This window comes from Chenopodium album, chromosome 26 (genome assembly GCF_948465745.1).
Source record: "Chenopodium album chromosome 26, dcCheAlbu1.1, whole genome shotgun sequence".
Lineage (NCBI taxonomy): Eukaryota > Viridiplantae > Streptophyta > Magnoliopsida > Caryophyllales > Amaranthaceae > Chenopodium > Chenopodium album.
Genome location: NC_137859.1, coordinates 11,870,834 through 11,897,788, shown reverse-complemented (window position 1 = coordinate 11,897,788; position 26,955 = coordinate 11,870,834). Strand labels below are relative to the sequence as shown.

The 26,955-nt window shown below is 37.8% G+C and overlaps 2 protein-coding genes and 1 pseudogene across 5 annotated transcripts; 2 read left to right on the top strand and 1 right to left on the bottom strand.

The window, feature by feature from the left end:
- The first annotated feature begins 1,652 nt into the window (after positions 1-1,652).
- Positions 1,653-3,929, top strand: LOC145616809 (subtilisin-like protease SBT1.5 pseudogene; annotated as a pseudogene).
- Positions 3,930-5,246: 1,317 nt separating this feature from the next.
- LOC145618463 (large ribosomal subunit protein eL19y-like) lies at positions 5,247-7,221 on the top strand. Its single transcript, XM_081673236.1, has 5 exons — positions 5,247-5,420; positions 6,041-6,163; positions 6,424-6,737; positions 6,845-6,912; positions 7,015-7,221. The coding sequence occupies exons 1-5, from the start codon at positions 5,309-5,311 to the stop codon at positions 7,034-7,036; spliced, it is 639 nt and encodes a 212-aa protein (XP_081529362.1). The 5' UTR covers positions 5,247-5,308; the 3' UTR covers positions 7,037-7,221.
- A 2,991-nt stretch (positions 7,222-10,212) lies between these two features.
- Positions 10,213-26,843, bottom strand: LOC145618462 (putative ethylene response sensor 1). 4 transcript variants are annotated; one of them, XR_014107914.1, is made up of 7 exons: positions 26,729-26,823; positions 25,298-25,431; positions 24,087-25,214; positions 18,398-19,320; positions 11,866-11,944; positions 10,909-11,021; positions 10,213-10,527 (listed from the first exon to the last, which is right to left on the bottom strand). XR_014107914.1 is itself a non-coding variant. In XM_081673234.1 (6 exons), the coding sequence occupies exons 4-6, from the start codon at positions 19,295-19,297 to the stop codon at positions 10,422-10,424; spliced, it is 1,119 nt and encodes a 372-aa protein (XP_081529360.1). In that variant the 5' UTR covers positions 19,298-19,320; positions 24,087-25,214; positions 25,298-25,374; positions 26,729-26,843; the 3' UTR covers positions 10,213-10,421. The 4 variants fall into 4 exon arrangements, 3 of the variants coding, with proteins under 3 accessions (XP_081529360.1, XP_081529359.1, XP_081529361.1); XM_081673234.1 differs by lacking the exon at positions 11,866-11,944 and having other exon boundaries at positions 25,298-25,374; positions 26,729-26,843; XM_081673233.1 differs by lacking the exon at positions 11,866-11,944.
- Between the last annotated feature and the right edge of the window lie 112 nt (positions 26,844-26,955).

Below are 26,955 nucleotides of genomic sequence, written 5' to 3'. Positions count from 1 at the left end.
TATTCGAATAATCAAAGTATAGCACTAACATGCATGCATGGACTACATGTTATTTGTGTATGGGTATTCGGAGAAGTTTTGGTTGAAAAATGAAAGTTGGACGAGGCCATAGGGTTGTGCTTGTGCAATCCCGTGGGCCATGTTATAAGATTTTGTGTTCAAGCAAATTGTACCCGAAACAGGTCAAAAAAATGTTGTGATGTGTTAAGTTCATGCCGATATTTTATAAATGGAATTTACACATAGTACAGTTTACGTATTGTGTCGTACTGTCGTGTCACATATATAGGCTCACTTTATATATATTTTTTAAGGGAGCTCACATGCATAGCACGGTTCAACACAATTTAAAATCAAGCAGAGTCAATTTATTATGCTTGTGCCAAAATTATTAAAATATTATGTACATGTAAGGTTCATGATATGGCTCACTGAAGTGTTCCTCATGCCTTGCTAAGCTAGCTTGTGCCCCAGTCAGACCATTTTTATGGCATGTATGACTGACCCTCATGCTTCTTTGGCCCATATCCAAATCCAACTATAATTTCGACAATACTTATTAAGATTAGTCAAATGCAGGTGATCCTACATGAATCAACTATATATACAAGTCTAACATGTTATACTTATTTGATCGAAAGTATCACATTGCCCTAACTTCTCATTGTTAAATATTCACTTTTATCTTAATTCTCAAATCATGAATATTCATGATAATCTACGAATATTTGATACAAACGTTTCTTTTCAGAATTGATATAATAAGAACTTATTTTTCCCGGTCAATCTAATATGATGAAAACTTGTTTACCAACCTACTTAACATGCACGATATGAGTCCTTTCACTAAACGCCGTCCGTACCAAAACTAGTAAATGTTTCTATGAGTCTTTTAATCAATCCATTGCAATTATAAAGTTAAATTTTTTTTGTCATGCTGATTGTTGACGTAACTTAGTAGCTATATACTTCGTATGTAGTTACCTCCCCATGTAACCAATGCAACAGAGGAAGCATTATCAGAGGGACGAAGTGGCATGGACTAGTGGAGAAAAGTGGAGAAGAAGGTGGTAAAGAATCTTATGATACTATTTCGTGCAAAACATGGTAACTTGGTAAGACTGTAAGAGTGCTATTTGCCTATTTGTCATTCCACAAAACTAACAACTACAACAAACTCCATTCAACATTTATGTAATGATGCAATCTGATCATTGTGCAACTATTTGTCTCATTTCCACATTTTAAGTAATTTGAGCCATTATTTGCACTCACAAACTACTATCCCATGACACGATAACCAGTAAAACCAATTGATAATATACATGTGCCCTTAATTCATTAATCATGTTCAAATATGATCATATTATATATAATAATCACATTATTCATCTACCTTCAAATGTCTAAATGAATCAATCCCCATTATAAAATTTTAGTTAAGGCATTATATCAATGGAACAATGGCTAATCAAGGATTTCCTTTTGTAACATCTTCCCATATTCTCATGCATACTTAATGCAATGAATTCTGGTAGAGTCATTTCACACTAATTTTATTTTTCTTAAACTCTTCCTAAGCTACTAGTATATAAATGCATGAAAGCATCACAAGTGTTCTTATACTCTCAAATTAAACACAAAATTTTACAATGTCTCACATTTTTTCGATCATCTTTCTTACACTCTTTCTTTCCTTACGTTACACCACGGCAGTGCAAAACCATAATCTTCATAGTAGTAACCAAGATAAACAAATTTACATTATTAGTATCCAAAATGACCTAAAACCCAATGAATTTTCCAATGTTGAGGATTGGTACAAGTCCATTCTTAATAGAATCAATTCTAATCCCAGTGGATCCTTACTTCATGTTTACAACACCGTCTTCCACGGCTTCTCGGCCCGGCTTAGGCCCAAGCATGTCGACTCATTAAGAGCTCAAGTTGAAGTCATTTCGATCATCCCAGACATAGTCTACCAACCTCAATTCACAAGATCACCCCACTTCCTTGGCCTTGACACGTACCATGCCCCGCTAGGGTTGCTAAAGGACTCCAACTTAGGCTCTAACGTCGTGGTTGGAGTCATTGACACGGGTATCAAGCCCGAGCACCCGAGCTTTAACGACAACGGGATGGGCCCTGTACCAGATCACTTCAAGGGTGTATGTGAAGGAGGGGAGGACTTCCCACCTTCCCTATGTAACAAAAAAATTGTAGGCGTACGATGTTTCGCTAGTGGAATGCCTCAAGGCGAGCCCATAACAGCTCGAGATGACTTCGGACATGGGACTCATACGGCCTCCACGATCGCAGGCCGTACAAATACCAAAAAAGTCTCCTTCTTTGGGTACGCAGAAGGCGAAGCCACGGGGATTGCTCCCATGGCAAGGCTAGCTATCTACAAGACGTGTTGGGGTTTCGGGTGTTCCGGGGCGGACGTACTAGCCGCCATGGATAAAGCCGTGGAGGACCGCGTGGATGTCATATCCCTCTCCTTAGGCCCCGTCGCATCACGTGATTACACCACAGACCCTATTGCAATAGGCGCATTTGGAGCATTTCAGAAGGGGGTGTTTGTCTCCGTCGCAGCTGGAAACGGTGGACCTTTACCTGGACAAATTTCGGCTTCCGCCCCGTGGTACATCTCCGTCGGGGCTAGCACCATTGATAGAACATTCCCTGCTGATGTCATCCTCGACAATGGTGAGGTTCTTTCAGGAAGTTCTCTCTACACAGGGGATCCATTACCAAAGAATAAAACATTCCCTTTAGTACATTTTACATCAGATTATGCTATGGAACAATGTATGCCAGGGTCATTAGATGACGTTGACGTAAAGGGTAAAATCGTAATTTGCTCGCCAGGGCTAATCAACAAAGTTGAGAAAGGGGTGGTTGTGGGTAAAGCTGGTGGAGTGGGTGTTATTGTCGCCCTGAATGATCCTACATTAGGCGAAAACGATACGCAAAAAAGCGACCCGTATACGATACCCGGATTAACCATACCTATTGGAGCAACTACAAAGCTCTTGGATATGATAAGTAAGAAGAAAGTGAAAGAAGGGACGATTGTGTGTCGAGGGACTCAAATAGGCGAAAAACCAGCTCCGGTGGTTGCCTCATTTTCGTCACGAGGACCAAATAATGTGTCTAAGTATGTACTGAAGCCTGACGTGATCGCGCCAGGGGTTGATATACTGGCTGCGTGGCCTGAAGAGGTATCGCCTTCTAGGCTGGATGAGGACCATAGGGTTACTCAGTATAATATTGCGTCAGGCACATCTATGGCTTGCCCTCATGTCTCGGGTTTAGCCGCCTTGCTTAAGAATGCTCACCCTGATTGGAAGCCGGCTATGATCAAGTCCGCCTTGATGACCACGGCGTATATTGGTTACCATGAGATGAGCAAGATGACACAGAATCAAGATCAGGAGTCTTATTGGGGTACTGGTGCAGGACATGTCAATCCCGAAAAGGCGAATGATCCCGGGTTAGTTTATGACATCAGTGAGGATGATTTCATTCAAAATCTATGTGCTACAGGGTACAATGCGACTGAAATGAAGATCATAGTGAAGAAATCAGTTATTTGTGACGAAAAATCGAAGGTTAATGAGTGGGACTTAAACTACCCTGCCTTAGTTGTGCCATCTGATATTGAAGGCAAAGTGTTTGATAGGACTTTAACAAGTGTGGACGCTACTGCATCAACTTATACCGTGAAAGTTACGAGTCCTGCAGGTTTTAATGTGACTGTTAGTCCTCTTGAATTGAGTTTCAAGAAGAAATGGGATAAACAAAGTTTTTCTATTACAATTTCGGCTTTGAAAGATCAAGGTATCATGGTAAATGAACAAGCTACTAGTTCAGTCTCTTGGACTGATGGCAAGCGTAGTGTAACCATACCTTTGATTATGGTATGAATATAGTATAATGTTTGTAGTGTTTCAATAATAATTATGTATTAAGTTTGTATAAGAATTTATGTATTGCATATGGAATATACTCCTAATATTAGTCTAATAGTACTGTGTGATCCACTTATTGTTGGTTTTGAGAGAAAATACAGAGAAGTACATGAAAGTAAATTTCACAAAATTAATTGACTCCAAATCTGATTAGCTTTGACTTGAAATTTTTGACCCATGTTAAGCTTTAAAATGAAGCAAAGCCATCAAGAATTAACTAAACTTTGTGAATTGCAATGACTTGAACGGTTGAACCGAGCTTGATTGAAACTATTTTAATGTAGTATTTTGATTTGAATCGAAAATTAATTAAATATGATGAATGGATTGTGCACAAGCTCGATAATTAAACAAAAGTGACCTGCTTCGAAGATATGATAATACAACTCAACAGAAAAGGAAGGGGAGAGTTCAGAGTTGTATTTTTACTTTGCTACATATCCTAATGGACCCTAATTGTATTCCCAACTCATACCGAATAAAAAAGGTTTTTGTTGTATATGAATACTTATTTCACCTACGAATTCGCCATCATTATCCATTTACCCTACCCTCATCTGCCTCATATGATCATATCCCTAATGCCTTGTACCCTGTTTAGTAAGTAGCGAATAGCTAGTTGGATTAGATGTTTTGATTATTGTATTAAGAATTGTTTGATTATTAGCAGATAGCTAGTTATTAAGAGTTGATTGCATGAGATAACTAGTTAATTATACTCCATATATGTTTTGACTAGCTGATTCATGAAGTTTGAATAAAATTGTTTGGCATAATTATACAGACGATGGTTAGAACCAATTCAAGGAGGAAAAATAAAACGTGGACTCTACTTATCAGACGTTCTAGTCGAAAATCACAAATGAATAGTGCTACTCAAAATTTTACTATGGTTGAAAAATTAGTGATAAAATGGATAATGATGATAATATGAATTAGCCCTAGAAATTGTGAGATAGTTTATTTAGTGCTTTTTCTTTTTTTTGACAAGTGCTTTTTCAATAAGTGAATTCCTGACAAAATTTCCATAAAATTCACCCAATATAAGTTGGAACCAAAATTTTAAATACCACAATCTAAGACTTTATGCAGTATATTTTCCCTAAACTTTAAGCCTCAAATAAAAAATCTGAACGAATCAACCCATTAAATACAGCCATAAAAAAAGCCCAACCCAAAAGCCCAATAAAAAAGCAAAATGGGTAAACCCCTAATCCCCAAACCCTAGCTCTAAAAACTGGTGATATTTAAGCCTCCTCTTCCTCCATTTCCCATCTTCTAGCAGCTCCCACCACAGAGAGAGTGAGAGGAGAGAGAAACTCGTAGCAACAACAATGGTGTCTTTGAAGCTTCAGAAGCGGCTCGCCGCTGATATCCTCAAGTGTGGTCGTGGCAAAGTTTGGCTCGATCCTAATGAAGGCAATGAAATTTCCATGGCTAACTCTCGTACGTTCTTCCTCTCTCTCTCTCCTTTGATTTCGATTGCTTTTCGTTTTTTCTTTTCAATCTCTTTTTGTAATTGTGTTATTTGTTCAATCGATTGTTAGATTTTGATGTTTTTCTACTTTTTCTGATGATTATATGATTTAGAACCCTAGAGATTCTTGTTATAGTTTATTTAGTGATTTTTATTCGAATTTTTCTGGAAAATTGTGATTATTTGATGTATCCTCGATCGAATTGTACGACGTTTTCTGATGAGATCATAATTTTGTATAAATTGCGTTTATCGATCGATTTTGTTAGTATTAATTTGTCACAGTTTTAAATCTAGAACTTGAAATTTGAACATATGAGCTTTGCAAATGACGAAATTTCTGCGTAATTGGTTGTGAGTTTAAAGGAGGTATCTTGTTTTTTCAATATAGGTCTTATTAAGCAAATTATACTGTTATGTGCTACCTGATGATTGTGATTTTGTAATAGTTTTGGAAATTAATTGGCATTGATATGGCTTTTGTTATGCAATTGAAGTTGTTTTTTTGGTGTCGATTGTTTTGTGAATGAGGTTTTGTTTGTTGTTAGATGTGGCTGAATAGGGATTTATGTTTGATTGATTTGTTCAGGTCAAAACATCAGAAAGTTGGTTAAGGATGGTTTCATTATCAGGAAGCCTACCAAGATTCATTCAAGGTCTCGCGCTCGTCGTATGATGGAGGCAAAGAGGAAGGGTCGTCACTCAGGACACGGTATGCATATCATCAACCTGAATAGAGTGTTATTGTTAAATTTTCTGCTGTCTAAATTTGTTGGTTTGTATAATGAGGAGCTGATGTGTATGAAGTTCATTGCAATAAGTAGATTAGTAACAGGAATTGGAAGTGATCATTTGGAAAGCATTTGACATATCTAGTGATCTTTCCAGTAAAATATGTCGGGCTTGTTGGAGTTTACTTGATTAAATGAGAACCATTTATGTGATATTAAGCTTGATTTTGGTTTATTTTAGGTAAGCGTAAGGGTACTAGGGAGGCAAGGCTTCCAACCAAGATCTTGTGGATGAGGAGGTTGAGAGTTCTTAGGAGGTTGCTCCGCAAGTACCGAGAGTCAAAGAAAATTGACAAGCACATGTACCATGACATGTACATGAAGGTCAAGGGTAATGTGTTCAAAAACAAGCGTGTATTGATGGAGAGCATCCACAAGACCAAGGCTGAGAAGGCAAGAGACAAGACCTTGTCTGACCAATTTGAGGCTAAGCGTGCCAAGAACAAGGCTAGCAGGGAGAGGAAGTTGGCAAGAAGAGAAGAGCGTTTGGCTCTGGTAAATTCATATGCAATATATACTGTTATATCTGAAAAGAATGTTATGTAACTAATTTGAGCTTTCTTGCTACTTTGTTTATAATTCCTGGGTGTTCATTTTTTCAGGGACCAAATGCCGAAGCACCCAAACAACCTGAAGCAGCTGCCGCTCCAGCAGCTCCTAAGCCAACACAGTAAGTTGATTGTTGCAATTGATTCCAAGTTTCTGCAATTGTATCAACAATTTTTTTCCAATTTATATATGATGATCTAACTCGAGACTTAATTTGTTACAGGGCCAAGAAAGCCAAGAAGTGAAGTGATAGTGTCGAGACCTGATGAGGAAACTTAGGGTGGTCTGTGGACCTTGTTATTTTGTTAGCATAGTATCTTTTTTTGCAGCTAATATGTTTTGTGGATCTTGTTATGTTATGACTGAGATAGAGTTGCTTGATAATCCTGATACTCAGTTTGAAATGTATTACTTTCTTTTCACATGTTAATTGGTTTCATATTATCTAGCTGTTTAGGGTATATATGTTTTGGAACATGTTTCTGTTGCTATATACCTGGTAAATCACAGGGAACTCTATATGGCTGCAACTATACCCTATAGCATGCAACATGTCGACTATACGAGCAGAACTTTTGTCAAAGCTAAATCCTGTGATGAAATCTATATTTCAGTTCTATAATTGTTGGCTTGCTGTGTAGTCGAAGAATTTTAACTCGAGAGATGACCTAGATCTTTATAATTTTCTGTTTTATACTGATAAGGCAGGCATATAAGATTTTAAGTATATAACAATCACTTCAGGATCATATAAAGGCTCTTTATAGGAGGGCTTCTGCGTATCAAGAATTAGGCAAGCTTCGTTCCGCTAGAAAGGATTTGGTTAAGGCTACTAAAAATGATCCTAATGATACAGAGGTGTTAACAAAGTTGCATTGTGTTGAAGGTTTGTTACAAGATGTGTCTTTAGTCGATGACAAACAAAGGGGTAAGTTGGTCAAGTTTGTTACCCAAGTTGAGTCGACTTCTCCAGTTCCTAATGACTGTGTAGTTGGTTGTGAGGTAAACAAAGATTGTTGTTCAGCGGAAGTGGTTCAAATTGCTGGGGTTTAGTGTAGTGGTTTAAGTCCAGCTGTTTCAGAGCCAGTATTATTGCCTAGTTCGTTTAGTGATGATAAAGAATGTATTTTCCCATTTCCAGTTTCAGAGAGTGCTGATATGGAATGTGATTTCCACTCAGATTCGATTGGTAATGATATGGATTGTGAGTCTTTACCACCTTCTCCTCAGGTTGAAGTCCCTCGTATGCATGAGTTTGTTTCTCGGCATGGTTCGAGTTCATCCCTTCGGCTTTCTCCTTCAAATTTACAGCAGGTTATGCAAGGCAAGGTCATTCAGTTCTACCATTCTAACTCTATGTCATTAATGTCAATTCGGGTTCATCCCAGTAAAACTTCTATCCAGACCGAGGTCCCCCAAGATGTAACTTCTAGGGAAGCAGAGACCTCTATTTCCACTTCAGTTAAGTCCCCTAGTGGATTGGAGCAACAGGCAGTGTCAACTTTAGAGTTCCTGAAAGCTCCTATTTTGCAGTCCACGTATGCTCCGGGTTTGCAGTCTTATCCGGAGGAGATGATCACCTCTATTATGACAGAGGTCTCCCACGATGTGAAGTCCAGTGTAGCGATGTTCCCTACCGTTCCTTCACAAAAGGTTTCATGTGATGATGATCGGCAGACGGTGCCCATTTTAGTGTCTCAGCCGGTTCTCACGTTGCAGCAATCCTCAGGTGCTCCTGTGATGCACAACAGTTTGGAGTGCATGACTACCTTTTCTAATTCTGATAGTCAGATGGGAGAGATGAATTCGCAGGAGTTTGTGGGAAAAGTTTGTGTACCAAGTTATCAGTTCTCCACTTTGCATTTCAGCGCCAAGGTTTTAGGGCAACCACTTCATCGTCGTCAATCTATTTATCACCCTCGTTTTAGGAAAATTGGTTCTTTGGTGGGTCGACCTATATCACATGCAGGGTGTCAAGTGGTTCTTGCGGGTGCAAAGCGTGGTCGTGGACCTAGTGTGGACTTCAAGTACTCCAACTTGGCTCGAATAAAGTTTGCTCGCAAGTGTCTTTTTGGGTTTGTGTAGTGTAGTTCGTTGTTGGTTGCTTTCTTTTTTATATTTCTTTATTAGTACTCATTGTCAAAAAAAAAAAAAAAAAAACAATCACTTCAGGATATTTTATTCAAGACAAATGTAATTAAAATACTTGTTATCTTAAGTGTGTTTGGTCACTCATTTTTTTTTAATAATTCAATTTCATCAATTTGGGCTTGCAGTTCCTACTTCTCTCTAAAACCCCTAGCAACCATCTACTACTGCCATGGAGTTCACCCTTGCCATCGCCAACATCTTAGTCGCACAATAGATCTCGTAACGATTAACTTCACTATCTCAATCTTAGTTACTACCATTGTCGGCTGCAAGATGTCACTATTGAAAACCCAATTGATTTTAGATCTTGTCAAAAAAAAAAAAAAAAAAAAAAAATCTTTAATGGTCAAATTCTGAAATGAAATGGATGAATTTAACCATGCAAGCCTTATCTCAATAGGTAGTGGTTGTAGTGAACTGGTGATGAATGTTGGTGGGAGTTAGACGTTGATGCAGTATTGTGATGGATGTATGATATATGGTAACAATGGTGGTCTGCAAAGACATAGATGATAGTTGTAGTGAAGGACGTGTGGTAGTGAGGAAGGAGACCGTGAGGGAAATTTAGGAAGAGGAGCTTTTATATCTTGCACCAAACACTCGATGGGATAACTAACATTCCTTTCCCACCCAAATCAAACAAAAGAGGGAAATTGAGAGGGAGTTTTGAGTTTTTGACTTGCTTTCCTTTTCCTTACAGTGAACCAACCCCTTAACACTAAGGTTTACCACCCTAGGTTGTGATTTTACTGATTTACTTGTAAATTCGAAGAGGGTGGATGTATTAGGTTGGTTTTTTTAGTGAGGTTTTAATGGTTGATGAGTGGATTTTTGGCGTTAGGTGGGTGGATGGGTTTTTGGCAAAATTCCTGGGATCAGTGTTGGGTGGGTGATTTCAAGGGGTAAAATGGGGTGGTGCCTATGGTTGATTGAAAAAGGTAGTGGTGGTGCCGTGGTGGTGGTGGATTGCTTTGTGTTATTCTGGCCATGTGGTGAAATAAATCAATCAAACCATGATGGTAGTAGTTAGTTGGCTAAAAAGGAATTTGGGGGTTAGAATGATTTCCAACGGTGAGTTATAGAGAAAAGGTGGTAGATTTTTTTTTTTCCCTTTGGAACCCTGCAAGAATACATCATCCGTAGTTTATTCCATCTTTCCAAAATTTGATCATTTATTGATTGCAGTTACCTCATTCAAACCATTAAAAACATTGTGGTTATTTTTAAAAATAATTTTTAAAAAAAAAAATCAAGAAAAACAAAATCCAAGGACTGATGAATTTCAATCATTTATAATTATATTCCACAAATAATGTGGTTTGATAAAATTCTGAATACTGAATGTGAATAAAAGTTGTAAATTGGCCATCCAGCCATTTATTTGTAGTGTTTGCAAACACTTAAATCAATTTCTTAAACCTCCATGACCAAAATGACTGTTTCTAAGCACTTTGTCAACCTTCTTCACCAAAATCATGATCAATCTGAATTCCACACTCCAAGCATTACGATTATAGTAGCTGTGCAACCTTTGCCCAAACCATCACTCTCAACCCATACCTGACCACCCATGGCTTCGACCAACCTGAATCCATAACAATAGTTTTATGTTACAAAATTTTCTAAGAGGTTGTTCCTCCAATTTTAAAAATTGCAGCACTTTAACTAGCACGTCTGCCAGCACACAGATTTAAGGACTAATATTGTTTATAATCTATTAGCAATAAGTTATTATAAATTCATACTAATCAAGATTTTAATTGACAACTTTTAGAAATAACCGGTACAAGTTTGAATATGAACAGAAAAGTCAAAATGTTGCATATTTTGAATCAGACGAAGCATATGACAATGATGAGTATGACAGACATGTATATATATGTAATCTCCCAGAACCTCACATCAAGGTGCCTTTTATTAAACCCTAAAAAGCTATGGCAGAGAAATTTAAGTTTAAAGATGGTACCATTTGCAAATAGGAAGCCCATGTAAGACATTAGAATGTTGATTAGAAGTGTTTGGAAGATTAAACAGGCTTGGTATATCTTTTGGGTCGATCCCACAACCAGAATCTTCAACCTGCAGCTTACATATGTTAGTACAGGACTAAGAATGTTTCTAACTACGTGTAAATACAATATTAGCATAGAATATTCAATTTCCTGCAGCATTCACTTATAAGTTGGATATGTAAAGTAAAAGACCTTTCAAGTTTCAAGACTGAGTTCAAGATTTGCAATAATGCACCTTCCTAAAAACTGCTCCTAAAAAGGAAAAGACTAGATAAACAAGATGTAAACTCAACACATGCCATTTCACATATTTTTTACTAGTAAAAATAAATACCTGCACTTTCAAGTAAAAATGAGCGTCACTTAATACCAAATGGAATTTAGAAGGCCGCCAGGCTCTACGAGGGTTGGGTTTTACCACAGATGCTTTTACTACTATATGGCCCTCATTAGTGAATTTCACAGCATTACCCATTACAATCAGAATAACTTGCATTAGCCTTTCTATGTCCCCAAAAGCTTTGTCAGGCAAATCAGGGGCTAAAACAATAGAGAGTGATAATTTTTTCACTTCTGCTGCAACCTTTATCACGTTAAAAACCTAAGACAAAAAAAATTGCATTACATTTCATTGGTGTAGATATTCAGTAAACTTTAAATCCAAAATGCACAGCATCAATAGAACACCTGTTTTATGACATCCGAAAGGTGGAAAGCCCTAAGATTCAAAACAAGCATACCATCTTTCTCATTTTGTAACAGTGTTTCCACAGAAAAGATGACAGATGTATTATCTTGATGAAAAGACGACACATCACACACAGGTATTTCCATTGGATTGAAATTTTCAGTCTTATAATCATCAGGATTATGGAGAGCATTCATGATGTCCCATAAAGCCACCTCCTTACCAGAAAGTTGCTCCTTAAGAGGATAACATGCCATAAATGAATCTTCGATAGTTGAAGCATGACCAAGTGCAACTGATACCTGAGACAGCACGAGAAATTGGAATCCCATGATCAAATTTCAGCTTTCTGGATCCACAAGAATGATCAAAATTCAGTAAGCATACAAGCCATGATACCTGGAACGTGAACTGTTTGATGGAGATAAAAAAACATAGAATGTGGTATCCTGACAGGGTGGGTACTGGGTAGCTATTACTACTTAAAGAGTTAAATATTGTTGGCTGTATATTGTGTTAGTGATCTGCAAGGGGTCAGCCTAGGCCTTTGATCACATATGCTCGAAGGAAGCCCAAGAAGAATTCTCCAGCAACTTGATGCTGAGTTGGAAGAATTCTGTTATGAGTTTGTTATGGGGTTTAGGGTAATGTGGTAATTTTGGGAAATAAGTTTGCTATTCCTCTTAGCTGTAGAAGATGCTAGTAACTGATTATATATAGCAGTTTTGTAATAGAAGAAATTATGCTGAATATTGATTAAGAGTGAGTTTGTTGGAGAGAATCCTTCCTCTCAAAAGAAGGAGAGTTGTATTGCATAATTACACTGATTATCAATACATCATATCAATTTAGCTACTTACATTTTCTGTGCATTGTGTGTGTGCTCTGTTTTCTGATCTGAGTCCTAGCAACTTGGTATCAGAGCAACCACGATCTTCACCGGAGTTTAGGATGGCTCGCCTTACCCATGCTCAGCGTTTGGACCTGCTTGAACAGGAGATCGCTGGTGTTCCGGGTCGGGTAGCTGAAGAGATCGCTTCAGCTCTGGCTTCATTTAAGGTTGATCTCACAAATCAGTTTGCTGCTAGTTCGGAGAAGAATCGATCGGAGATTCGATCGGAGAATCGTGGACCTGGAATGAATGGATCCCCTTATCAGTGGGATAACCCATTCGCCGGTGCGCATCCGCAGCTGGAGGTTGGAGCTGGTGGTGTTCAGGTTTTGGCTGAGCGATTTTTTCACTTCTATCGGCTCAGCGAGGAAGATCGCCTTGAGGCGGCGGTGGTGGCTCTTGACGGCGATGCCCTGCTTTGGTATCAATGGGAGCATCGTCGCCACCCGTTACTGACTTGGGATTCATTGAAGAAGTTGCTTCTCCGCCGATTTCGCACCACCGCAACGGGTACGCTGCATGAGCAGTGGTTGGCTCACCAGCAAACCGGCACGGTGGCGGATTATTGGCGAAGATTTATCGAGTTATTAGCTCCGCTCGAAGGTGTTCCAGAAGATATTGCCAAGGGGCAATATATAAACGGGTTGGAGGAGAGGATCCGTGCGGAGGTCCGGATCCTGGATCCGGTTACTTTGGATCAAGCTATGGATCTGTCTATGCGGGTTGAAGAGAAGAATCGGTCAGCCCGAAACCAAGATATGGTGGGAGTCTCCCCACGTGGAAAACACCCTCCCCTATCCAACGTTCCTATCCTAACTCCACTACCCAAAACACGAACCCACACCCAAACACAAACCCGAGCCCAAACACAATCCCTAACCTAAGTCCGTCCACCCAGATCCACCCAAATCGCCTCACCTACAACCACAATAACACCGGAGGAATAAGAAGGCTGTCGGAAAAGGAGGTGCAGAAAAAACGCGAACAGGGACTATGTTTCCGATGCGATGAGAAGTGGAATTTGAACCATTGGTGCCATCGCCGGGAACTTAGCGTTCTTCTAACTGTTGAGGAAGACGAGGATGACTGTGGCGCGTCAGGTGAACTCGCTATGGTGGAGTTTACAGCTCCTTCATCCCCTGTTTCTCCTACAATCCCTGTTTCCCCCGCAACTCCGTTTTACCCCGCAACCCCTGTTTCTTCTCTCTCTCTTGACCCACAACCAGGGGTCTCTCTCTGCTCAGTTATGGGCATAACTAGCCCTAAGACTATGCGATTAGTGGGCACCATCAACGAGGGCAAGGTGGTTTTGATGGTTGACCCAGGAGCTACGCACAACTTCATATCAACCACGGCAGCAACACACTTGAAAATACCCATCTCCGATTCCAAACAATTTGGGGTGACTTTGGGAACCGGAGAAACAGTTCAAGGAGAAGGAGTGAGTAGAGGGGTATTGTTGCAATTACAAGGAATCACCATTGTTGAGGATTTTCTCATTCTACCTCTTGACAACTCGGATGTGATTCTAGGCATCCAATGGCTTGAGAAGTTGGGCACAATTGCCTCAAATTGGAAGCACCAGACTCTGAAGTTTCAAGTTGGGGGAGAAATGGTGACCCTCAAGGGTGACCCACAATTGGCGAGGACTTGCATTTCCCTAAAGGCAATGGTTAAGACCTTGCAAAGGGAAGGACATGGCATCTTGGTAGAGTTTAATCAGTTGGATGGGCAGCAGGAGAGTGACACTTATGTTCTTGCCCCTCTCCAACCCCTCACTGACCAATTCCAGCAAGTGTTTCACATGCCGGAAGGGCTGCCTTCCACCAGAGACATTGAGCATGCCATAATCTTAAAGAATGGGACTGACCCCATTAGTGTACGGCCTTACAGATACCCTGAGTACCAGAAGGATGAGATTGAGAAGTTGGTACAGGACATGCTCAAGGCTGGTATTATTCAACCTTCCTCTAGTGCCTATTCTAGCCCGATTCTACTCGTTAAAAAGAAAGACGGCTCGTGGAGGTTTTGTGTCGATTATAGAGCACTAAATAAAGAGACGGTCCCCGATAAATTTCCCATTCCGGTGATCGACGAATTGCTTGATGAACTCAATGGTGCTCGTGTGTTCACAAAGTTGGATCTCAAATCGGGATGTCATCAAATTCGAGTAAAGATGGAGGATGTGCCCAAGACTGCTTTTCGCACTCACGAGGGACATTACGAATTTCTCGTGATGCCCTTTGGCCTCACCAATGCCCCTGCAACTTTTCAGTCTTTAATGAACGAGGTGTTTAGACCTTTTCTCCGGAAGTTCGTGTTGGTTTTCTTTGACGATATACTCGTCTATAGTCAGTCCATGGATGAGCATTATCATCATTTACAGCAGGTTCTGCAAACATTGGCCTCACATCACCTCTATGCAAACATGAAGAAGTGTGAGATTGGGAAAGAAAAGGTGGCGTATCTTGGCCATGTCATTTAAGCAGGGGGTGTGGAGGTTGATGCCTCGAAAATTAATGCCATGGTGAATTGGCCTGTGCCCTTGAATCTTAAAGACTTGCGTGGGTTCTTAGGCCTTACGGGCTATTACAGAAAATTTATCCAAGGGTATGCTGAAATTGCCAGGCCCTTAACTGACCGGTTGCGCAAAGAATGTTGGGGGTGGACTGCTGAAGCTTCTCAGGCATTTGAAGCCCTGAAATTAGCTATGACTAGAGCTCCTATTTTGGCCATGCCTAATTTTTCTTTGCCCTTTGTTATTGAAACTGATGCCACAGGCTTCGGGTTGGGGGCAGTCTTGTTGCAAGGAATTCAACCTATAGCATATTACAGCAAGGTCTTGGGTATTCATGCTAGAGCAAAGCCTATTTATGAAAAGGAGCTCATGGCAATTGTGTTCGCTATAGAAAAGTGGAGACATTATTTGTTGGGAAGGCAATTCATAGTGCGCACTGACCAAAAGAGTTTAAGGTTCTTATTGGAACAACGAGAAGTGGAGCATGCTTATCAGAAGTGGGTGAGCAAGCTTCTTGGCTATACTTTTGATATTCACTACAAGTCGGGCCCTACCAACCGGGTAGCCGATGCTCTATCAAGGCAACATCAACCGGAGGTGGAGTGTACCAACCTGGTGGCAACTTGTGGGGTGAGTTGGGAGTATGTTAAGTCATTCATTGACAAGGATTTGGGGCTGCAAAAACTGACTTCTCAGTTACAAGAGGGAGATTCTGCCCCAAAATGGTTTTCTATTGAAAATGGGGTGCTTAGATACAAGGGAAGGATAGTGATTCCTAACAATTCTGAGCTTTCAGCAAGGTTACTCAAAGAGTACCATGATTCACCAATTGGAGGGCATGCTGGTGACTTGAAAACTTATCAGCATTTGGCAGCCGAGTGGTATTGGTCAGGCATGAGGAGAGATGTTGCAAGTTATGTTAAACAATGCCATGTTTGTCAGCAAAGCAAGACCTCGACTCTCTCTCCCTTAGGATTGCTTCAACCTTTGCCTATCCCGGATAAGGTGTGGGAAGACATATCCATGGATTTTGTGGAAGGTTTACCTAAGTCGGGAGGTTGGGATTCAATCTTAGTAGTGGTTGACCGCCTCACAAAATACGGCCACTTCATTCCATTGAGGCACCCTTACATAGCTCAAGGAGTGGCTCATTGCTTCGTGAAGGAGATTGTTAGACTCCATGGTGTCCCTTCTTCTATTGTCTCAGATCGAGACAAGGTGTTTCTGAGTGTTTTCTAGTCTGAGCTGTTCAAACTGCAGGGTACTCAATTGCGTAGAAGCACTTCCTACCACCCCGAGACAGATGGGCAGACTGAGGTTCTTAACAAGGGAGTTGAGTCTTACCTACGTTGCTTTGTTAATGGAAAGCCTAAGTGCTGGGCTTCTTGGCTGCCTTGGGCAGAATATTGGTATAATACAACTTATCATACAGCCACACATTGCACTCCATTCAAGGCACTATATGGGAGGGACCCTCCTCAGCTAGTGCGCTTCACCCCGGGTAGTACTTCTGTTTCTTCTATTGAAGATCAGCTGCTGGAAAGAGATGCAATACTGGATGAACTGCAATTTCATTTGGTTCAAGCTCAGTGTTATATGAAGCAGTATGAAGACAAGAGTAGAAGAGAGGGAGAATTTCAAGGTGGGAGATATGGTGTATTTAAAATTACAGCCATATAGACAACAATCTTTGGCAAAGAGAAGGAATGAGAAGCTATCTCCTAGGTTCTATGGGCCATATACAGTGCTGCAAAGGGTAGGGAAGGTGGCTTACAGGCTGCAATTGCCTGATTCTGCCAGAATTCACCCCGTTTTTCACATTTCCCAGCTGAAAAGAGCCATTGGAACAGGACACTTACCATCACAGCTTCCCTCTCAGCTTACTTCAGATTTGGTTCTTGATGTGGAGCCCGAGGCAGTGCTGGGTGTGAGGACTTCTCAGCAAGCTACAGAAGTGTTAATCAAGTGGAGGGGATTGCAGGAGTTTGAGTCCACTTGGGAGCAATTTTCTGAGATTGATGACAAATTTCCCTCTTTCCACCTTGAGGACAAGGTGCAAGTTTGGGAAGGGGGTATTGCAAGGGGTCAGCCTAGGCCTATTGATCACATATGCTCGAAGGAAGCCCAAGAAGAATTCTCCAGCAACTTGATGCTGAGTTGGAAGAATTCTGTTATGAGTTTGTTATGGGGTTTAGGGTAATGTGGTAATTTTCAGAAATAAGTTTGTTATTCCTCTTAGCTGTAGAAGATGCTAGTAACTGATTATATATAGCAGTTTTGTAATAGAAGAAATTATGCTGAATATTGATTAAGAGTGAGTTTGTTGGAGAGAATCCTTCCTCTCAAAAGAAGGAGAGTTGTATTGCATAATTACACTGATTATCAATACATCATATCAATTTAGCTACTTACATTTTCTGTGCATTGTGTGTGTGCTCTGTTTTCTGATCTGAGTCCTAGCATGATCTAGCAAGAGAGACTCTGGACTGTGTTTAAGCGCATGTTTGGTATAGATTCAGGAAACGAAAACATGATAAGGAATGAAACATACAAGAGGGGAAAGGGTGATGTTAACTGTTACCATACTAGTTGTTTCATATAGCTAAGTCCCTTTGTATCAAATTGAGGATTGCGGACTGTAACCATTTTGGGTGGTAAGACTGGTAACAGTAGGTAATGGAAACGGTTCAATGATTTTGTTTGACAATGAATCACCATACCAAACACGTGGTTAGACTTAAAAATTACTGGTAAACTATCATTACATACACTGAGTCACTGACACAAGTATAGTATCTAATGTTCAGCCTTTTAGAAGTCTAATTACCAATATACTTCCCATTCACCAATCTTCTCACAAGGTACCCAATGAAATGCTGACAGTGCATGAAACAAAGCACAGAAATAATAAAGACATAACAAGTTATAATAAACACAATATTAAAATAAAAAAAAAAAAAATCATTTTAATACGAAGTAGAAGAAAGTATTAGGTGTATCATGCCTAAGCCTAACAAGGGTTTGCAGAAGAGGTAAAACTAGTTCTACAAAGTAAAAGAGCACTAACCACTACAAAACTTGCAAAAATACCACGTTTCTGTATAAATCCCAAATAGAAAATAGCTGACCACTTAAGAGTAGAATTTATGAAAGCAAGACCAAATACAATCTCACATGTGTGTAGACTTGCAGTACCATGGGTTTATAATAAGAATCAGTTAATGGACATTTGAAAGAATTGGAACCAACGAACTGCTTAAGAAACTAAGCTGTCTACTGCTACTTACTACTCACAGTAAAAGACAACAAGCACACAACAAAAGAGAAGCATAGATAATCACCAACCTGTTCCACAACAGTTCCCAGAAGTTCCAATTCATACTTACGGAACTTCCTGATATTATCTGAAGGGAGAACCAGAACCATCACTGCATAGCTCATCACACAAGCATTAAGTGAGTCATCAGATTCAGAGAATGAAAGGGGTACTCTTATGGCCACAGCCTCAAATTTCATGGCTCTCTCGGTGCACTTATTTGCCCTCACCAAGGGACAGGTGTACGGTATCCTCACGGCTCCAACAGCATTAATGATTTCGGAAACAAAAGGGAGGCTCGTAGGCACAACAGAACCAACAGAATATACGTGGTTCAGAGAGTGAGAAAGCTGCAGGGTCTTATTAGTGTGCGATGGAAACCAAATTGAACATTCCTCCAAGTCAAAAATCTTTCCCAGCCCAACAACAGTTGACTCAACAATGTCGTACCCATCAACAGTGCTTCGAATAACATCTATTAGGTTTACAATGGATCTTCTTGTTGCTACTTTACGGAGCAGAAGGCTTTTTTTTCTACTGAGATCATCAACCCTATTCTTGAGAAGATGTTCATTTTCTCTTATTCTTAAAAATTTTGGTGTCACAAAATACATAACCACAACTGTCAACCATGATGCCACAGCAGCACAAACTTGCACAATCTTTATCACCAAAGCAGAAGTTTCCGAGTACTGAGAGTATATGATTCTCCACAAGTCGGTCAAATATCTTACCCCACAGAGAATGGAGAAAGTTCCAAAATAAATGATTGCCAACTTGCTAGGAAAAACTTTATACATCCGGATGAAATAGATAAGCTCCAGGGGAATAACAAAGTGTATAAATGCTGTTAATGCATCAAAAAAATGCTGAAGTTTCACCATAGAGTCGTCAGTTGACCATTCATCAATGCAATTACCGAGCTTCATTGCTACAAAAGGCCCCACTGAACCTGAAAATTTGTGGGAGTGGGGATTGGTAAGTGTAACAAGACTCGCAACATCCAGAAGAAGAAAAAAAAATTACCAGAAAGAAAGGACTAAGGAATAGAATTACATATATAAATGATATATGAGAAACCAATCCCTTGTTCTTTGCAAGGAGTGACTAAGTATGTAAACAAAGCTGAAACATATTTGTATAAATTGTATGGCCAGATTGACCACAGCTTTAGGCTAGATAGCTGCCTTTCCGTGACTAGCCATTTTATAAAATCCATACCTGGCTAACGTTGGACCTTAATGTCAATTTTGATTCCTAACACCTTAGTCTTTCTTGAAAAATGTTATATTATTAATACACAAGATTATAATCAAAAAAAATGGTGATGAGTTTGTATGTAATTTACATAGAACGTCCTATGCAAACATCAACAACCCAAAATGTAGTGTCAAAGTGTCCTACTCATGTCTGAGTCTCAAGGATCCGACACGAGTTCTTGACGTGAATGAAAAGTCCAAGTCACATAAGTATCATCTACATCTATCTAGAGGTGTGAGCATGAGTAAAACTTTAAAATGCCAGTTAACATAAATTACCATAAACAAAAACATTCAAATACAATAACCTCTTCCTTTGATCATATACCAAATGGATAAAAATAAATAAAAAAAAACCCTCATGTATACACGAAACGTTGATCTATATAACGGAGTTCATAACCTCATATTAGATAGTCCCAGATGACATAGTATTAATTTCCAAATCTATCCCATAAATCATGTTTCAGACATAGAAGACATATTTTTCAGTTCCAACAGACTGTTAATGAATTTTTAATCCAGTAAGCTGAGAGCCTTTCAATATGATAGGATCCAACATAATTTTTTAGCCAAGAACAAACAATTAAAATAGCTACCTATTTACTTTGCATTCAATAAAGCTAGTTGAAAACTATCTACCATTATGAAGTGTGATCTCACAGTCCAACTCATACACCCTCACAAGTTATTACAAGTTCAGTATAACCTAAAAAGACAAAATGAAATATTCATCCACACAAACTTGTACTGATTGCATCAGATTATAAATAATTGGAGTCACAGTATGGACATCAAATCAAAAAAACCAGAACTAAACCAATATGTTCAGTTAACAACACTATAATTAATCAGACAAATCTTTTTTACCAAAGCGCATGTATGCAATTTGCTCTCCATATTCTAATACACTCTGTTATTTTTATTGATGTACCCACGTTCCTTTTTGAGATGTTTTCATTTCATGTACCACTTCTACCTGATTCTATTTTTGGCACATAATTTAACATCTCGTCCCCCCATATCCCACAATGTTTACACCTTTTCACTCACTCTTTTAGTTAATTTACCTATTTTTTTAACGCCCACCCACCTTTTACTCCATCTCTCTTGCATTATTAATCTTTTTCTACATTCACTTGCTTCTAGTTAACAAGAGTCTCAGTAATTGGTTACATAAAAAAAATATGGATGATGAATGATAGTTTCTATAGCTTGAACATTATATGACACAATTTCTACAGCTTGAACAATAAATGACACATACATATAATGTTTTCCCCTCAACATAACAGTTTCCTATCACTATTATCCCTTCACAAAACCTAGCAAATATGAAGAGAGCTCATTCTTCATAAATTCCATTTCCAAAATGCTAACAACTAGTGCAGTGATGAATTGTATTGAATTAATACATTTATCTAGACAGCTTATATTCCTCATTAAGATAAATCAAATCATTTAAGCATGAAGCAATAAATGCAACCTTTAACAAGTAATAAAGATTAATCCAAATAAGAAATTATAGTTAAAAAAGAGAGGGGGGGGGGGGGGGGGGGGGAAGGTTGTCATCTGTATCCACATATATTAATCTTGTTTAGGATACTGTTAAAACTAGCAAAACGTTTGGTGGGGGTATGGTGATATCGGATTCGGGTCATTTCCAACTTCCAAGTCGAGACTTCTTAGGTTGTGAATTAACAACCCTTCACCACAACCAAAAAATTTTCAGTTATGGGTCAGCTAGTAGCCTAGTAGTAGGATTAAGGGTGTTTTCATCTTAAAAAATATGGCAAAGTTATAATGTTCATTTTTATATTAGTTTTTAGAACAAAGATACTCTTTCCACTTCCGAAAGTTCTCTAGGAATGCATGGAAAAAATTAGTAACTGTAAGAAAAATGTGAATAAAGTAAGAGAGATGGGTAAAAAGGTTGGGGTGTACGAAAAAAAAAATTGATAAAGTAAAAGAGTGCAAAAGGGTGTAAATACTATGAGATAGGAGGGCTAAGATAGTAGAAGGGGTTTTCCAATAAAGGGATAAACTAGAAGTGAGTCTACGCTTATAAAACGGCTCAAAATGACAAAGCAAGTCAAACTCTCAAAATGAATGTATTAATGATACTAATAATTAGAGAAAAATACTTGAACAATGAGTTTATAACTACCAAACACAATAATTATCAAAATGCAAGTATAAAAGAATGGAGCAACAATCCAAAAATTAGCATCATAACTCATCCTTATTTAAAAAGAGGACATAAAAATATAATTCGTAGTACAATTACTTTATTGCACTTATTTAGTTTTGTAACTCGCCTTTTTCCCCAAATAAAAGCTCTATTTACCCAAAATTGTCCGTACGTAAAAGTCTCATTTCACCATTATACATATGTTTATTTTAGATTCACCTTCCTAAAATCATCTGCAAAGGCAAATGAAACTTTTATTTGTGGACAATGGGACAAGGTTGATTTGTGGGAGTCTGGGAAGTTCTTATTCCAAAATTCTACCACAGAACCCAACGAGTCAAATTGGTCTTGCTTATACCAATTTTATAGGACCAATTTTCAAATCAAGCTAAAATTTGCAAGGTTTACAAAAGATACATGATGTGTGAATCAATCTCTAACACAATAAAGGCCGGTAAAGTCGGTAATTGATTATAAGCACATACTTTTAATAACAACAATAATAAACCAATATCAATCCTTCCAACCATGGCATGATTTAGAGAGATCCAGATGTATGCAGCCTTCATCCAATCTAGTTTAAACTAGTGAAACTATTTCCAAAATATTTTTGGGCACGAAAAGTAACATGTAGATGATAAAAATCGATCCTTTAGAGCATAAATCATGGATAATTATCAACGATTATAAAAATTGAAACATTTTTATGCTATACAGGAATGATAAAAAATAATAATAATAGCAAAAGCAAAAGGAGTCATACTTACAAACAAGAAAACTTGATGGTGATGCACAAGCAAGGCTAGACTTCTTATCAAATAACTCCAATATCCTAAGCTTATACTATATAAATAATAGAGAGGAAAATGCAAATGTACAATAATTGATGAGAATGGTTTCAATTAATTATGTTTTTACTTTTACATTTAATAGGATACTAAGTGAAGCTGCCCAAAGCGCCTTTTAATTTAAATAAAATAATACCCCAAGGCTTTTGGTGTGAACCCACATATATATTTCCATAATAGATTCGTACCTATTAGGTAAAAAATTTCAATAATTATAGAAACGTATAACGATATATTGGAACAAAATCAACTAAGACTCCAATCACAAAAGTTTATAAGAATAATTTCTATCGACCTTGTACAAATATACACACAACATAATTTTGAAGAAATTTGATGGGGGAAGGGGAGGGGGGCATCATATAATCATACATTTTATTGCACTTCAATAAATGCACCAAATGGAAATAAACGTCCACATAGAATGATTAACAACCTTTTTACAAATTTCATGGAAAAGGATCATCGTAAAGAAATTCCCCCCTTTCTTTTCATTTTCCATGAAAAGGGCTTTGTTATAGGTTCTGGGGCTCACTACTAAGTGAATTCTAGGTTCTATCCCAAGAGATTAAGGATGATTGGAAATTAGAATTTGCAAATTAGCATGGAGAACCTACTTCATCCATCCCAATATAGCTTATACATTTGGATTTTCATGACCCTTAAGGCACGTTTTTTACTATTGAAATTTTTTAATTAAACATTATATCAACTATACAATATCAGTAATCTAAAATTACACATAAATAAAAATCTGACAAGATTCAATTGATAAAAGTATTCTTTGTAAATCAGTTCAAAAGTACAACCAAAGTACATGATTTTTGAAATTGAAAAGATTAATAGCAACTACTTGAAATGTAGTAGTATGTGCTGTGCTAAATGCCTAAATCCCTATATGTCACAAACTCACAATGCTCCCATAGAGAAAGAATAAATATTTAAGGACTATGTTATCATGAATTTCTGTTTTAGCCTGTTTCATAATGTACACTTTCACTTTACTCCATTTTTGGCAAATCCTTTTTACTGTGATACCCCTTTTACCCAGCAATATTTATTTAGACTGAAAAAGTTCAATTTGAGTTGTTTTTGTTTGTCCCAAATTTACCTCAACATTGTCTCATTCTACCTTTGTTTCATTCTACCTTCCAGGCTTCCACTCTAGCTTTAAGCTGTCAACTATTGCTCAATCTGGTCCATCTTTAGAACCTTGTCCTAACACCCATGATCCTGTGAATTTTATAACTAACAGATAAATAGATATAATGATGCCCCTTTAAAACCTTAAGCACAAGAGATTCATATCCATGAGTAAAGGCATCATATATGCACCTCTGTCTTGGTGCATTCAAAAACCAGAACTCAGACAAAAGAAATGTAAGGGAATATAAGCTGAAAAAGCCAGGGTATTTCAAACCTTTTCAGTCAAAGTCTTAGGCATAATCAGCTCTTAGCATACTTTCCCTCAATGAAATGGTTCTTGCATAGGAGCTGCCTTTCCAGAGGATGATTTTGCCACCCTAGCAGCAATATCATACTTCAATCACCATAACTCAGCTTCTTATGTGGACCGAGCTTGTTCATGAAGAACAGCCAGACTTGCTTCAGCAGCGTTGCCCCTAGACTCGAGAGCAGCTGCTTCTGCAGAAGCGTCATATCCTTCAGTTTTCTGCTTTGACAAGGCATCTTCATATTTCCTTTTCCATTCAAAGGATTTCTTGTTGGTTACGTCTAATGTTTTGAATAAGCTAGCACATACCTAAATGTACTTTGTAAGACCCTGTTCTCTTCACCTTAATAAAATAATGTTTAGTAAAAATAATTACAATTCAGTTTTATAATTTTAACTAGATGAAGCCCGTGCGATGCACGGATGCACGGTTTGTTTGATTTTTTTCAATTTTTTTTTTTTTGTATTAATGTACTAAAATTTGTTATTTATTTGGATAAAATTCCTAATATCAAAAGATAATATATAATATTTAATTAGTTTAAATTTAAAAAATCTCATTCGCCAATTTTGCTTACTTGGCATTTGAATTATTTAATTATAAAAGAATTTAATAATCTTTTATTTGATTGGCTACAACAAAAATTTATAATCCTACGTGGCGTTCTAAGAAAATTAAATCCTACGTGGCTCTCTAAAAACTCGGGAAAAAACTCCCCTTTATATATATATATTAGATTTAGTAGAAATAATTTTTAAGAGTAAAACTCAGTAACTTTACAGAATAAATATAATAGTATAATTAATTTTAGTTTAGTAAAAATAATTTTGGCTCATCATAAATAATTACAGTTGCAAAAATAATTTCAGTTCAACAAAAATAAAATGAATTGAACAAGGCCTAAGTTAAAGTTAGTATCTGAGTTCATATGATAATTCTTTATATTTTTGGGACTTTTGCTTTTCACTAGCTTCTAATTTCTCGGTGAAAAGGCCAGCTTATCTTCACTGGCACTTCAATCTCAAGGCAAGGCACATCACTCCAGTCCATTCTGATCATGTTGTTTATTATTGTCAGATATTGGACCTTCCAATCTGGAAAATTTGCACACAATTAGATAAAACATTATGACAGAAGAAGAAATTATCATACTCCAAATCAAATTTTCAAAATTAACCTTTTCCGTAGGAAACAGCATGCCTATATTTTTCATAGGACCATGACACGGTGCTTCATACTTGGACAAAAGATCACCTGCCAAAACAAATGCACTTTAGCTTTTTGTCCGAAAGGAGCTGCCCCATCACTACACTGCACATTATGAATGAAGCATTGGGAACTCAGAATCAATAACTTGTGCAAAGTTAAGTTATTTTACATAATCATGATAATTAAGAAAAGATCAGGCTTGGTTCTGTTGATGTTGTGATCGTTGGGCCATCCAAAGTTCCAAACAATTATCCAGGAGGAGGTAGATAATTGAAGTAACTACTGTGTTTCAACAATGCACATGGTGCTTAGGTGTTGAGACCTCCCCCCCTCTCCCCCAAAGAAAAAAATCATTTTCATACGAAGCATTTTGAGATTTTAAAATTAAGTTCCACAAAGAAATGTGGTTCCTCTGATCAAATTTAATTATCTAAGCAATAACAATTGACACCATGGATGATGAAACAAAAAAGCAAATAACATCTGAAAAACTATGCAATTAAGTCGTACATTAACGAAATGAAATAGCTCATAAAGAAGCATTGGAGCTATATACAAGGACAAATGTGTAGATCAAGCAAGAAAATCCTCTTGTTTCCCTCTTTCTAAAATTATGCTTCAAGTCCTTACAACATATATTCTACACATAGATACGCAAAATTAATTTCCCTTTAACCTGAATATTTTATATGAACAATTGGTTAATATTTTCAACCTCATTGACTTTACTTGATCAATTATCTCATTGAGCAATCGTTACTCAATTAGTTATGAAGTGATCCCATGACTCACAAGTGACACATTCTTGCAACTACAGAAATAAAACATAATGCTTGAACACCACCATCATTCCCATCTAGCATTTCCTATGAAACCCGTGCTACAAACACACAATTAGATCACAGCATGGATCACTACAGAGAAAAGTTTTGTTCAATTGAACACTAAGGGTAATGAGCTGTTTGTTCGAGGGGTCGTGTTCTAATAGCTCGTAAATCAGTGTAAGACAGTTCAACCGAAAACTAGCTCGTCTGAAATAGCGTGTTAACAATAATATAGGAAAGTCACAACCATGCATCAACCCTAGTTCAATCTCTGAAAAAGGAATACAAAGAGCAATTTTTGCACTCATTTACATAATTTTGCAAGGAAATGATCATATTAATCAACCTAACCACAATTAATTTGCAATTTTTTATTCAGTTCTTTGTTATTGCACCCAAAATTTCTCATTACCATTAAAAATTTACCAAGCTCAAAAAGAAAGCAACAACACACTACGAAGTATTAATCAAATTAAAATAGCAATGCAAATAATCAAGGCTCCCAAAATACGAAATTTAAACTAAAATAAAATAAAATTCGAAAGAATTAAGAGTGTTAGACAACGATTTTATACCTAGCGAGTAACTGATTTGAATTTCTGGAAAAGTTTGATCCTTCATTTCTCAATTTGTGGAAAGAGGAAGGACGCTCTCTTTCCTATTGTTTTTGGTTTGTTAACGAACCTTAACTATGTTGTTAGGCGGGTTAGAACTTAGAAGCCTAGAAGTGTGGATACGTGTTTGGCGAGGTCGGGTCGGATCTATTTTAAAGTCGAGTCATAATTCCTCTGTTTTTTTTAAA

Bases quoted from the DNA above. Each gene is read 5' to 3' on its own strand.
- LOC145618462 (XM_081673234.1), bottom strand. From the start codon at position 19,297: ATGAAGCTCGGTAATTGCATTGATGAATGGTCAACTGACGACTCTATG. The intron at 11,022-18,397 runs GTTGGTGATTAT...TGTAAGCTGCAG, and splicing joins TGGGAACTGTTGTGGAACAG to GTTGAAGATTCTGGTTGTGG. The intron at 10,528-10,908 runs GTACCATCTTTA...TTATGGATTCAG, and splicing joins GGGCTTCCTATTTGCAAATG to GTTGGTCGAAGCCATGGGTG.
- LOC145618463 (XM_081673236.1), top strand. From the start codon at position 5,309: ATGGTGTCTTTGAAGCTTCAGAAGCGGCTCGCCGCTGATATCCTCAAG. The intron at 5,421-6,040 runs GTACGTTCTTCC...TGATTTGTTCAG, and splicing joins AATTTCCATGGCTAACTCTC to GTCAAAACATCAGAAAGTTG. The intron at 6,738-6,844 runs GTAAATTCATAT...TCATTTTTTCAG, and splicing joins GAGAAGAGCGTTTGGCTCTG to GGACCAAATGCCGAAGCACC.